Source organism: Dreissena polymorpha, chromosome 6 (genome assembly GCF_020536995.1).
Source record: "Dreissena polymorpha isolate Duluth1 chromosome 6, UMN_Dpol_1.0, whole genome shotgun sequence".
Classification (NCBI taxonomy): Eukaryota; Metazoa; Mollusca; class Bivalvia; order Myida; family Dreissenidae; genus Dreissena; species Dreissena polymorpha.
Genome location: NC_068360.1, coordinates 13,902,742 through 13,917,677, shown reverse-complemented (window position 1 = coordinate 13,917,677; position 14,936 = coordinate 13,902,742). Strand labels below are relative to the sequence as shown.

The 14,936-nt window shown below is 34.0% G+C and overlaps 1 protein-coding gene across 1 annotated transcript in view; it reads right to left on the bottom strand.

The window, feature by feature from the left end:
- The window catches only part of LOC127834316 (uncharacterized), a 32,190-nt gene extending 17,826 nt beyond the window's left edge, over positions 1-14,364 (bottom strand). Inside the window, exons 1-15 of the mRNA XM_052360059.1 lie at positions 14,298-14,364; positions 13,221-13,404; positions 10,053-10,288; positions 9,512-9,877; positions 9,151-9,274; positions 8,669-8,767; positions 8,359-8,491; positions 7,145-7,279; positions 6,778-6,897; positions 6,202-6,333; positions 5,797-5,940; positions 4,117-4,239; positions 1,387-1,476; positions 832-951; positions 171-296 (exon numbers count right to left, since the gene is read on the bottom strand). Of these exons, the coding sequence (XP_052216019.1) occupies positions 171-296; positions 832-951; positions 1,387-1,476; positions 4,117-4,239; positions 5,797-5,940; positions 6,202-6,333; positions 6,778-6,897; positions 7,145-7,279; positions 8,359-8,491; positions 8,669-8,767; positions 9,151-9,274; positions 9,512-9,877; positions 10,053-10,288; positions 13,221-13,289 (2,017 nt within the window). The 5' untranslated portion in view covers positions 13,290-13,404; positions 14,298-14,364. The remainder of the gene's footprint in view (positions 1-170; positions 297-831; positions 952-1,386; positions 1,477-4,116; positions 4,240-5,796; positions 5,941-6,201; positions 6,334-6,777; positions 6,898-7,144; positions 7,280-8,358; positions 8,492-8,668; positions 8,768-9,150; positions 9,275-9,511; positions 9,878-10,052; positions 10,289-13,220; positions 13,405-14,297) is intronic.
- Positions 14,365-14,936: the final 572 nt, after the last annotated feature.

The following is a 14,936-nucleotide window of genomic DNA, read 5'->3' as shown; positions in this document are numbered from 1 at the left end:
ACAATTTCGTAAACCACATCGGATTCGAGAAAAAAAATGTTCATGTGAAAACCAGATTTATGTTCAAGCAATAACCGTATATAAATCAGTCCATTAAAGAAAGCACTAAAACAACAAATGACTGTCAATGAACCAAGAATAACACCTAGAATATGGTTAAATTCACTTACAAGACACACAAAGACCGTTTTCCACGACCCATTTGTCCGGGTTACATTTACAGGCATTGTCGGTGCACTCGTAGCGTCCTTTCTTCGAATGGCAATCCTCGTTGATCTCACAGGCTCGATCAAGAACTATCAACAGAACATTTCGCAATTTAATACGTTTTATACAAAAATAATTATGCCATCAAAGCAAACTCTAAACCACAGAACAGTGCCATTCAATCTTTCGCGGTTGGTTCTACCACAAGTGTTAATTTGTTTCTGCATTATGAATACAAATTCCTGAAGCATTATTTACTGGAATACACTATAATTTTTGTTTAATAGAAGCCTTACGCTACGAACATAGGAAATGGTTAACCATGTCTTATATCTTGAAATCCAAAAAGCTTTTGAAAACAAAATGTTTGTAAAACAGTTTATGAAACTTGTTTAGATACCTTTGTTATCTTCATGGTCCATGGAAACTACACTTTCCTACGTGCAATCTATTTTGATAACACTTTTTCTCAGACTGAACAAGGCAATTTTAATTTATATTTATTGAACACATATAATGTACGTATGACTAAATTGTTCCCGTTGAAACATATCATGCCTTAGACTCAATATTTGACTCAATCGATTGTCACATTTCAAACGTCAATAAAAGTATACAACTGACCTGCTGTGCAGTCTCCGTTCCAGAGGGAGTAACCATCCGAGCAGTCGCAGTAGCCTTGTTCCGCGTTACACTCTGTGTTCTCTTGCCAACAATTCCTCTGGTCCTTCGCCGAGCACAGATCTACGAAAGCATAAAAGTCCAAGTATTTAGCTAAGTTACACGATACTTGTTTAAGGTGATGAACCTGCGTTTTGTGCTAAGGCATGTGAATTCTGCCAGATGATATTGTATTTATGTTTCAGAAAGTATGAGTTCATGTTTCATTACATTTTCGGAATTAAAATAAAGCTAAACGTATGCATAACTTGGAACTAAACTAAATGAGAAATTGATACCAACAATATATAAATAAATAGTGTGGTGCGATGCTTACATCGATATAAGAACAGATTACCAATTTAAGATCCCCATATCATTTTAAGAAATTTATGACTCCTGTTAACGAAATTATCAGGCATTGCATTTTATTAAGGTAACAATGGGTCATAGATCTGTCATCTATTTTGCGTTCACTAATTCTATAACGAACAACCGAAGGAGTAATAATATTCATACCTGGCTCGCAGAACCCGCTCGTCAGGTTGCAGGAAAGAAGTGATGACATGCATGACGCATCGGGGTTGGTGTCGTTCGCAGAACATGTTCCTGAAACGGATCCATGTAAATGGAAGTCATCGGCACTTACAATTTGATTGCTGTTTACTTATTAAACAAGTATAAAAATACATTTTAAATAAGTCATCTTCAATAATTCTAATAATTGGTATAAAAAAACTATTCATAAAACCAAAGAACACTGCATACAGACATTAAAAAAACACAGATAAACAAATTGACAAAAACACACACAACATTTCATAAAGTACTACAAAAGTTAACATACAAATCATCAATGACAATCAAAACAAATAAAAATATATACGATTTGAATAATTTAAAAAACATAATCATCAAACAATAAAATAGATGCTGAATTTGCATCAATGATATGACGTTTATAAAGGCAAGATATGTATATTTGACAATATTGCTATGACCACGATATAATTGCATTTCTTAAACATGGTAGTCCCAGAAAAAGGTTTCAACCTTTTCGTATTTACGTCAAACAACGTTTATGATTACAAAGCACGGTTAGAAAAGTGTCAATGATAAATAAATAATGTTCAGGCAACCCACGTATACTAAATATAAGAACCTTGTCTTGATTATTGATAATGCATTAAGCCAATTTTAAGAGATTCTAAATATGAGTTTATTATACGAAATGAACAGTGCTTATATTCGCAATATTAATATAACCCTTTAAAGCCATATGAAAAGTTCGATAGTCTAATATGTATTCTAACACGGCACGTGACTTGTTTTCTATAGTCAAAGAAGGAAATCAAGCGTGGGTTATTCTGCAATAACTTATGGGCGGAGCTTATACACTGAAAGCACGCGCTGTAGCTAAACAAAACATGCCGATACATTTTCCATCAGCGTAATAATCCGGTATTTTATGAATGAAAGTCACGTGACGAAATACTACGCTATGAACAGAAATGCGTAAAATTGACCCAATTTCCCACGGTGTTCGTCTGCTGCTTCGATACTAAAATGGCTGAAGTTTATTGTCACATATACAGTGTTGTTTTCTTGTAGATGTAACACTCTTGCGTTAATTTAAAGTGTACAATGAAAACATGTTAGTTGGCGCAAGTTGTTGTTGTTCTTATTTAACCAAACGTGAGAAATGAAATGGGTTTTTTTCCATCCAGTTTGGCTGTTATTGAGGGCGGAGATCTGATCGACAGAACAGCCGAAAGCTATTTTTTATGGGCGGAGCTTTACATTAAATAGTATGCAAGAAAAATAAGATACATTCTATAAATCTTTAGTAAAAATCGTGTTAGAATCGAAATAATTCGTGTACGTTATAGTTTGTTGTCGAATAACCCACGGCCGGAAGTTTAGATGCGTGGTTTCAAATCACTCGTGCTTCTCACTCGTGATTTAATCCCTACGCATCTAAACTTCCGGCCGTGGGTTATTCGACAACAAACTATAACGTACACGAATTATTTCTTAAATAATCTATGCGGAGATATGGAGCACGCCTTATTTATATGTCTACCATGTTGCGTTGTTGTTCAAGTGGTTTCATAATCCTTCTAGGCGACTGCAAGCATCATTTATAGACACGGCTGATTATGGATTTGAAGAGTAAATCGGATATGACATAATGCACAGCTTCACACGAGCGTACCATCCGATTCGACGATTTAACGAGGATATCAACCATAAAGCCAAATAATGTTCAATCAACTTTTTGTTTTCTGCGCCATCTGATACATTAAATTTGATTGTTGACAGTGCCCTTATTGACATGTTTATATCAAACCTTAATATTTTTTGACGCGTCGGCTGGCTCTGATTGTGCTAACGGCCTCTGTTTAACGATTTGTTACGATTTTATTTGTGTCCACGTTTGTCCATTGTGAACAATTATTCTTCTTTTTTTAAATGGTGTGTTGATCTTTTTGTATGAGCTTTATTCACACACTTGGTGGCGTGGTTCTAGTTCAGTGTATTTATGGGAACTTAAAGGGGCCTTTTCACAGATTTTGGCATGTTTTGAAGTTTTTCATTAAATGCTTTATATTGAAAAATGTAAACATTGGATACAAAAAGCTCCAAAAAAATCAAGAATAACATTAAAAAAAGAAAAAAATGTAACCCTCAGCAGGGCTCGAACCACTGACCCATGGAGTCCTGGAGTCAAAAGTCTACCACTTAGACCACTCAGCAATTCCTCCGAATACAATACCAGATGTATTTTATACTTTATATAAGCAATACTCGTAGTTCAACAAAATGTTACCACAACAACAGAACTCTCCAAATTATTTATTCGTTTCGCGTTGCAACGCTTTATAATTTTCGGGTTTTTAAAGCGTCTTAAGATGCATATAATGGCTATTTTTGGAGCATGGTAAATGTTCAGTATTACTGTTTCCTCTCAAATATCATAACTAAAAAGAAAATTTGCGAATCTAAAACAACTTTTTCAATTTTGTCAATTCACCAAAACGTGAAAAGGCCCCTAAAATAATGTGTACAGCGTTCGCTAGGTTCATAACATAGCATTAAGCAAATGGAAGAGTTGCCTATATTTTATTACCATAATTTTGCGTTAAAAGTGATATTAATACACATTGTGAAGAAAAACTATAGATATGATCGATTGTTTCATGTCAATTAAATAGCGAAATAAAATAACAAAAATAGTCGAAAACTTACGTCTGACGCACCGCCAATACATGCTTCTATCGCAGACACTCCACCAAAGGGATTTCGAGCATTGCTCATTCTCGTAGCACCATGAGGTTGGTGATCCATAGTAAGGGTCAGGTATCTTGATGTCTTGATGTAAGCAAAGACATATGCTTTCATTAACTAATTTGATTCTTAATTAAACTATGTTTACAAAAAAGTATGAAAATGGCAAAAAACAAGAAATGCAAAAGTATTAAAATGTGTGCATTTGAATGATGTAGTGATCATTGATTCTTATGTAATAAAAAGTGAGAGGAAAATGTTGTATACTGTCTTAAAAGTCACTTCCAAAAGTAATGTATTCTTTTTATTTTCTATCGTATTAAATTCAACTGCTGCAAAAATAGAATGTCTATGTTTTATATGTTTATATTTACTTTCTATGAATTTTTTAAAAATCTCATATTGAATGTTTCTTCATTTAAAGCGAGATTATACGATTTTGTCAAATATTTATAAATTTATAAAAAATGTGTAAAAAAACTTATTATCCATATATTTCAATATAAATTAAAATAAAAGTTAAGAAGAACACGTGCCGAAAAATGCGAAATAAGCCAATATTTAATTCTGAAATCGAAAATGTCTGTACAGCCGAATTCACCAGAATGTATATCATGCATGTACGATGTGAATCTAAATTTAGTAAAACGGTTCATTTTAAATTTCTGCAACGATATCTATTCATAAGACACACGAACACTAACCCCGATCCAAATAAAATGCGAATGCTTCGGTTATTGTAGGTAAATATATTCGAAATATCTTCGTCACAATCGGCTAGGGGCGCTATTTTGTCTTTGCTGCATTTTATAAAAATCGTCTTCAATGTAATATTTTTCGTGACTATTTTGTGTTATTGTAACATATTTTTATCAATATATTACAATTTAACACATATAAAAATCGTATACTCTCGCTTTAATTAAATAACGATTAAACACTAAATCAAATGTCTGATGTATTTATTGTGCGTTTCGTGTTAAACTGTCTAATATAACAAGACATGTTTGTAAATCATCGATACCCCTCCCACCCGAGTTGCAGCCATTTCTAAAAAATATATACTATATCCTTTAAGTGTTTTAGACCCTGTTACCTTTAATTGGATCGCTTTATCTGATAGCTGATACGATTCTGCCTCCGCACAAGACTAACCATCTCAACAGTTTGCAAAGTCGTAAGTTCTTCTGATATTAACGGCATAGAAAAATTTCACAGAAAAATCCAAGGGACATTGGAATATGGATGTTTAACTATTAATGGATAGGCCTTTTCATTTTATCCTGATTAACCAGCATATTTAATTCTCTTAAAATCCTTCGGACACAAAAAGTCTATGAAAGAAACATGAAAATAACGAATGTGACTTTGACCGAAATCTGTCAGATCTCGCACGGTAATTTTTTTAACGTTACAAGCTTAAGTAACCTTGATAAGTTGACCTCCAACTTTCTTTGTAACCATAATTTTAATAACTTTAATCGTGGGTTTGAATTCCTCAAAATAGTGTGCGCGAACGACAGAAAGTCAGATCTATCGACTTACGGACATATGCAGATGAATACTCTCCATATTCTCCAAGTTTCTGAAAAGGGATATAACTACAAGATGTAAACGTAAAATATTTAAGTCAAGAGTTACCTCCATTTGATTCGCACAGACCGAACTCATTTCCTGAATAGCCAAAGTCGCATTCGCACTTGGATCCTGTTCCGTGTAAGTTATAACATGCCGAATGATTGACTCGTTTGCACACATCGTCATCATTGCAGGTATCACCGAGACCTAAACAACAATCAACACTTTTTTACAACCATAACAAAAATTGGAGAAAAAATAAAAGTATGAAAATAGGGTCACCGACGGTAATCCACAAATACTGTGACTTTAAAAGCATTTACATGAATACATGAAATGCCATCGAAATGCATTAAAAAAATATACAGGTATTGTCCAACAAGTGTCAAATACAGAATTCCACTGAATAAGTGACTTTTTTAAACATTACTTATTTGTCAAGTGATCATAGCAAGGTCGATTTAGTACCTTTGGGATAGCAGTTGCCTTTTATAGTGTTGTAATGTTCTCCGCATACACACATTTTGGGTTCGGTTGTCCCACAAACAGCGTGCGGTTGAAGGGAGCACTCCATATCTTCTTCACAAGAGCTCCCAAGGCCTGAAAGTCCAACTCAAAGTTATTTGACCATAATATATGAAATTTTAATAATACGTAAAATGAGTAAATATGACCTCCAATATAATCTCCGAAAGATTTAAAATAGCCGATATACAATGATATTTAATTTACACTAATGTAAATTAATAACGTCTTATTTGAAAGGTTTTGAAACTTTGAGAACTGTTTGTTTTATATTGTTTTAGACTGTTAAGTGGTGACAATTTTGGTCATGCATTATTACACGTTTGTAATTTTCAAAGAAGAATATGATTTTTTTAATTCGATAAATTAATTGAATTCTGCAATTTGGAATCATTATATTAACGCGTTTGTTTTCTTCAACCATCTTTATAAAATAACTTTGTTTAATGTTTATTTACTCTTTGCACAAAACAACAGTTCGTTACCTAATGTCGTAATGGTTTGTAAAAAAAGTGTTACCTTTAGGCACACATCCATTAGTCGTCAATTCGGTAACAACGGCACAGGCGCAAACAGAATTGATGCACGCTAGGTTCGTTGAGTATGTGTACTGCCAGCAATCAGATACAACGGCGCATGCTGAAAACAATCCCAATTATTGTTTTTACCATGCTTTAGGCTTTTTTGATGAAACTTACAATAAACATTATTTCTAAACGGTATTTCAATATTCCACTAATAACATTTTACTGCTATATTTTTGTCCAAATCTAACGTTATCTTCCTCATTGATATTGTCTAGTGTCATATGGAAAACCTTATGAGAAACTACATAGTTGCTTGAGGTGTTTGTTTTAAGTCATTGTTATATACATGAAGAACATACGTATTTGGTCGCATGACGTTGGCGTCTGTTTGAAAGTTGGGTAACATTGACACGAATCAGTAACGTTGCTACAGTAGGCCCTTCCTGGCACCTTGGCACATATTGCATGATGTTGGTTGCATATATCCCCAGGCACTGTGTAATGATGACACATTCAGGTAAGAGAGACAAAGAAGCACGTGTTGGTCATTGTCATATTTAAACCATGTTACATAAATTTGAGTAAAAAGGATTTTGTACAAATTAATTGGAAAACGAAATAATCTCTCTATCTGATATCAAAGTTATAGAGTAGGATATCATTACCATCCTAGTCACGGTACTCAAAGGATTAATGTTTTTAAATCGATGAAAACTAAGTTAACACGTCCTGACTAATTATGTCCTATAAAGTTATGGTAGAATACAGAAAGAATTAAGTTTTATTGATTCTAATTTGTATCATAAATAATGTAAAACACACAGTGCATTTAGACTATCTATGGCAAATAAATGCTGTTTCTTATCAGTTTTTTAATATAATTATCTCTCCTGGCGAACTTGCAAAAGACTATATCGAATACTTTCGGATGTAGATTTTACAAAAAGAAAAAAGGTACTGTGTAATGAATCAAAAAACAAATAACGTTTAAAAAGTGACAATCAATTGTAAAGATCATGTGACTTTTTAAATTTTAATTCCCAAAACACTACAATATAGCTAATTAAGTATTAATTATGTATTATAGAATAACCAGAAATACACGAGGTCACAGTGTATTTCGGTAAAATTACCGGTTGCAGACTAAGACTATATTGTTTATTCTGAATTTATTGAATTTAATGATTATTTCATTTCGAATTTTCTATTTATAGCTTTTTTCTATGTCGTTAGTTACAGTTATCTTTAATTTTAACTCTACTTAGAATAAAACTCAGGCTTAATCCTGTAATAGTTTTTATTAAAAGACTGCTTTTCTGATCATATTGTAATTATATTTACTTATTTGTTCAAGAAACACGAGTTCTTCTAAAGTATATAAGTCATCATTCAGACAGACATACGAACAAACATAGGGCAAACGTAAATTCAATTCCTTTTAAGCAACGGTATAAAACATATTAAGCCAAACGATCCAGAACTAGTTTAGTGTATGTCGTATTTTCAAAGAAGGGTAGCATTTATTGCTAAATACAAAAAAAAACATACTATATAGTTTTTACTGTAAACATACCTCTGTCGAGTGTGAGATCTCGTATCCAACGATAGGGATCAATGAATGGATAGCACAGGTATTCTGTATTTGCAGGATCATGATCATTTTCAAAGTAGCAGTGACCGTCAATAACGCAGATCGATATGTTGGCCTGAAAATATTATTTTACACTGTTTACTATTAACTTGTCGCCGCCGACTGGCTATATACCGTCTTCTCTTAGGCACCGATTGTCTAAATGTAATGCTTATATTTAAAACCAAATCGAACTTCTTTTCTTTAATACATACAATTAAAAATGTATGAACAAACTCTGCGAATAACCTACCGATCTAAGGTCTTCTGTGAGTTCAAATGTATGGCTATAGAAAGAAGGACCGGCTGCTGTGACACCATCGATCTCGTATACCGTCACGACACATCGAATCTAAAAGTAAAAAAATATGCCTTATATACTTGTATTGTAATTAAATATAGGACGATATATAGATTCACTATGCGATGTAATGTGTTGCATTGAGCACCATAAGACACAACAATATTTATATTTTGTTTTTATCATGTTATAATACAAATGTGTAAATAAATATTTCAGTAAATACTTATTGAAATACTTCGAATCAAGAAATCCACTTCATTCACCTATTACAAATAAGTTGTATTCACATAAACAGTTGTGGGCGGACTATTTTGGTTCAATGGTTGATTTTATTTGTTAATAAGCGGGCGCGTGCTATTTTATTTTCACTAAAAAAACAAAGATGATTCCGTTAGAGAGGTACACATGAAAATTAATATGGCTCCATCTACCTTTTCCAAGTTGCATGCATCACCTGACGATATGAACAAATTGGAGATGATGTCGTATTTAGCTGAACCTGTTGTTAACATGCCGTGGACATATAGAGACACATCTGCATCCTTACCAGAAACCCTTAAAGCAAATGACGTGAATGAACTGATATCAAAACAAAATAACTTGAACAAGAAATATTCGTATGCAATTTTACTCTAATAAAAATGCATAAGACAGTTTGCTTTGCGATCGATGTTAAAAATTGTTATCTAAGGATAGATTTCAAGGAACAATTTTCGCGTATGTAATAGTCTACGGAATAATATATAATAGGACCCGAGCAATGTTATGAACGATACGTCAAGAAAAACATACCATTCCACCTTATGTTTCTTGCCTACAAATGGCTGGAAGTAACACACAATCGACCCGCCGTCAATAAGTACCGAAACGTCTTCAACTTGAACATAGTCTGGGAGTACCAAGGGAGACCAAGTTGACGTTCCAGAATGGGTTATTGTACATTCCTCCTGGCGTGAGCATTTCAGCGTGCTGGTGAAGTGATTAATCTGGTTGTGGTAGTAGCCCATTGGTCCATACATTTCGAAATTTGTATCTGTTGATATCTCGTGATTCTGCGATACCTCACTTTCCGTGGGACAATGGCATTTGAAGTAAGTGTCGGCAAAGGTTAAGCTTTGGTGATTTGCTGGATTTGAAAAGCTTCTGCTGCTCGTCACTCTGTAAAAGCGGACACTTTCTTCAGCGATGAACCACTTGTAATGCGTAATCAAGTTTATGTGTGTATTAGCATGGATCATAACAATCAACTTCGTTAATATATTTAATTATTTAATGAAAAATTATTAATTATGATTAATATGATTAATATGATGTGAATTATGATGAAACAGACCTCCAGCTGTCCATAAACCCATTACTGTCCGTCTTGAATTCCCCGTTGCTGTGGCGGTATTGCTTAAACATGAATGAGGCGATGCCAGGCTGCTTCTCAAACGACTTTTGGTGACCATCATTCGTCAATGTTATTTGCAAAGACCTATGACTATGACTCTTTTTATCAATCCTTAGATGTAGTCCATTGTTAAATACAATGATTTTGTTATGGATATCGCTGTAACCCATTATCATCTGAAAATAAATTTCAAATTAATACCTTTAATATTTAACTGGACTGGTACATGCAAGTAACCGAATGTAAATAAAAAAAATGTTAATCGCAACAGAATAATTAGTTTAAGTCATTATTGTTATTGCATAATATTCACTGGACAGAACAGTATAAAGTTCAGTTAAAGAATAAGATTGTGAATAGGGTTATTTTTTCCAGTTTATATACTGGATAATTAAATGGCACACATGAGCAGACAATTGAGTTCAATAAGAATGATTTAAGGCATTGTTTAAACCTTTTTTCCTTAACCCCGTCGTTCCCACCCCCGTTCAACCCAGCCCCGAAAAAAACAGAGGTCGCCTTCACTGTCCGTCAGCATTCTGCTATGGTGATCCCTATATATTTACTTCAATTCGCTGGGTACACTCTCCTATACTGGGCATATTGAATTACTGGGAAAATAATTATTTAATTGACATAAAATTTATGTAAAAGAATTTATTTCTAAAGTGCCTATCTTAAATTTAAAACATTGGATCTAACAAAAATAATTCAAAATATAAATTTATAATAATAAAAAAATGCATTATATAGAACATGTTCATTGTCGTTCCATTCGCAGACGACATACACGGATAACACATTATAATGTCATTGCAATATTCGTTCATCGTAAATTAAGGTTTGACTACCTTTTCAACTAACACATATGAATAAAAAATATACATGTAGACACGCCTTAAACGTGCCACATAAATAAAAAAGACGCCAACTAGCAATTACCCCTAAATTATATTTTTTATTTAATGAGTTTATGGTGGTAGAAAGTAGTCAAACTCGTAAAACTCCTAGTTTATAACCATTATGTAGCATGCAACGGCTAAACGTCGTGTTGCTGTATAAAAAAGTAACATAATGTTGACCAGATGTAGATATCGCTCATTATACCTTTATACAAAGCGTCAATAAAACAATAAATACTAGAAGTGGCGCGACAGAGGCCGACGCGTATCCCCACGCCGCATAGATGTTATATTAAAAGGCAATTTTGGGTGGGCAAGGCCTATGATGGTGGGGCCCCGAGGTGGGTAGTGTGGACATGGATGGTCGAGATAGACCGTGTTGTCATAAGAGATGTTCAGTATTAATTTAAAGTCAATTGGTGAATAAATGAAGAAGTTATGTTAAAACAAAATTTTGGGTGGGCGTGGATCTATGTGGGCGGGGCGCCCAAGGGTTGTTAATGGGGCCATGCATAGTTGATATTGACCGTATTGTCATAAGAGATATTCGGTATCAATTTGAAGTAAATCGGCGTAGAAATGAAGACATTAATGTAAAATAACCTAAAAAAATGAGTGAAAATCTCTGGTCCGGCCCCACCCCAACCCCCATAACTTTTGACCCAGGGGTCAGATCAAAATTCCAAATAGTGCAATGTCGCGCATATGGTCATAGCTACCATGTACCTAAGTTTCAAGGTTCTAGTGCTAAAAGTGTAGGATGAGATAGTGGCCATGACGAACGGACGGAGGGACAGACGGCGGAAATAGCCACATAATCCCCCCGCTCCAATTCGGAGCGTGGGGATAATCAATGAAAAATAAGAATCAAAGTACTGACAGTACTGGTGTGACGATGCTTTTGAGGAGGATGGATATAAAAGCATCAATTTAAGTGTATCTACATCACCACAATTGTTTATGTGGGTACGAAAATTTTAGGTACGAAAAAAATTTGGGTACGAAAATTTAGGGTACGAAATAAGTATGCCAAAAAAATTGGGGTACGAAAAAAAATTGGATCAAAAAAAAATTGGGTCTACAAAAAAATGAGTACGAAAACAAATTTGGTTACGAAAAAAAAATATGTGTACGAAAAAAAAATTGGGTACGAAAAAAACTGGGTAAGAAAACATTTGGGTACGAACACAATTTGGGTCGAAAAATGGGTACGAAAAAAACATTTGGGTACGAAAACAAAATTAGGTACGGAAAAAAATGGGTACGGAAAATTTTGGGTACGAAAAAAAATTGGGGGTACGGGGAAGTAGTACCCGTGGACCTCTCGATAAATTTGAAAGAGGACGGGAACCAAGCTGCCCTTACCTTTATCAATGGCCCTGGGCTGGTTAATGTGGACATGGATGGTCGAGATAGACCGTGTTGTCATTAGAGATGTTCAGTATTAATTTAAAGTCAATTGGTGAATAAATGAAGAAGTTATGTTAAAACAAAATTTTGGGTGGGAGTGGTCGGCCACTATTTCCTCCTACACTTTTAGCACTAGAACCTTGAAACTTACACACATGGAAGCTATGAGCATATGTGCGACGGTGCACCATTTGGCATTTTGATCTGACCCCTGGGTCAAAAGTTATTAGCATGTGCGTCGCATGTTGTTAGTAAAATTAGTGATAATGTCCTCATTTTACCCCATTTTATCCCCATAACTTTTGAACCAGGGATCAGATCAAAATTCCAAATAATGCATCGTCGCACATATGCTCATAGCTACCAAGTTTGTAAGTTTCAAGGTTCTAGTGCTAATAGTGTAGGAGGAGATAGTGGCAAGGACAAACGCGGAGATCAAAACCATGTCCCCACGCTTTTAAAAACTATGATTGCTGCGCACGGAAAACAATTGTGTCTAAGTGTTTCATCAATTCATGTTTCTCGGTTAAACGTGAATTGCGTGCGTAAAAGAGGAATGGCAGGAAATACGAGGATAACAATTAATTGAATATACGGTTAAAAAACAAAATGTTTTAATATTATTTGTTCCAATGTATTAGTTCAAGATTCAGTTAAATGTTTACATCGACATAAAATGGTATTGTCTGCGCTAATCTCACATGAAGTTTTTTGTTTATCAGACAGTAAAAGATATGTATTCACAAATGATTAAATCACCATAATTTTACCACCATTGTATAAAGTGGGCACATACGGGGTTATACGTGTACAGATAATCAAGAAGACCGTCTTCTTCCTTGCCGACGAACAAGAACCCCTTCATTTCAACAGAGTCACACGTATCTTCTGTGTATATTTCGTTTCCATTTCGAAACGTTACTGCGCACACACACACTTTTTTGTTGGTCGTGCTTGCAGGTCCGCGTCTTTATTTGAATCTGAAACACAGATAGAGATAAAATAAGAATTAAATTTGACAACCATGCCCCTTTTTGGAGAAATTCTTAGGCCTGTTTAATAAGACTAGCTTAAGTTGTTTAAATATTTAAATTAAGTGTGTAATATTTTAATACAAAAATATAAATAACTTCCATTGTTCACGTTATGTCAACTAAACACATAAACATTACGTTATACACCACAGTGACGAAGTAAGTGACTTAAGCAAGATATTATCAAAACAGGTTTTAGAAGTTTGGATACATTGAGGCCAGGGCCCGTAGTCACCAACCAATGCTTAGAACTTAGGTCAACAATTAGGAATATTCTTGGACCTGTTTGCACTTAAATTATCATACTTTTTAATATGACAAGAAGTTTAATATCTCAAACTACACACTTCTTCATTTAGATAATTATATTTATGACACAAGCAAAATGTATAGCCTGTTTATCTTCAGACGCTGAACGTATTGTCTTTGTTTCAAGTGGGTTCTGTATTCGTAAGTCTACGAATGAGTTGGTGAATATGGGCCCTGGACATCAAATACACTGGGTGTGTGGGGCCAATACAATACGTATAAAGATATACTATTAACGCATATCATTGTGAAGACTAGTCTGATAGTTTTGAACAAATGAATAATAAATTCATCATTGAGTGTTTATCAATAATCGCCAAGAATATGTTGACAGTTTAGAATAGCATTCTTTTATCCGATAGTCATCAGATACATTGTTTTTAAACTTGCTCCACGACATTATCTGGTATTAAAATACTTTTTAGTCGAATGATTTGATAGCGACTCGGGTGGAGTAACTGATTAGACAAGTATTGAAAATTAGTACGTGTCATTGATTTATAACATTATTTTTAACATGATATATTTACCTCGACAATGAAATCCGTGCTTTGATATAGCAAGAACTCGCCTACTTCTTCAATCGGGAAAATTGTTGTCTCATTCCTAAAACGGGTTTTCATAGTGAATGAACTTGCTTAGATTAAAACATGAGAGATTGTTGTGAAAGATATCTCGCTATATGCGTCCTAATTTGTTTTTTGTTTTCATTTTTGTTGTTGCTGCTTTAATTGATGCATTCCTTTTCATAACAATATAACTAATACAATGTCTAATTAATATATTATATTCGTAAACACTCCAAGGGCAAATTAATGGTAATTATATCGTATCAAATTAACGTAAACATATCGTATTAAAATATGAAAATATACCACTCGTTTGTTTTCTCTAGCACTGGTCCGCCGTCCCATTTCAAAACTAAAGACACGTTTTTGTCCGACAAACTTTCGTCTTTTAGATAAAACTAAAAAAAGAGACTAAACTGTATCATATTGTAAATATGTGGAAGAGCCATACGTTGTGTTCATTATTGTACGTATTCCTTATCATTGCAATACAAGCTTAAGAATAAATATATAATTTAACCCAAAGTCGTTTTGTATGCAAGATTACTCTTAACAATATAATTAAAGTATCTAAAATATTAACCCACATTATTTTTAGTT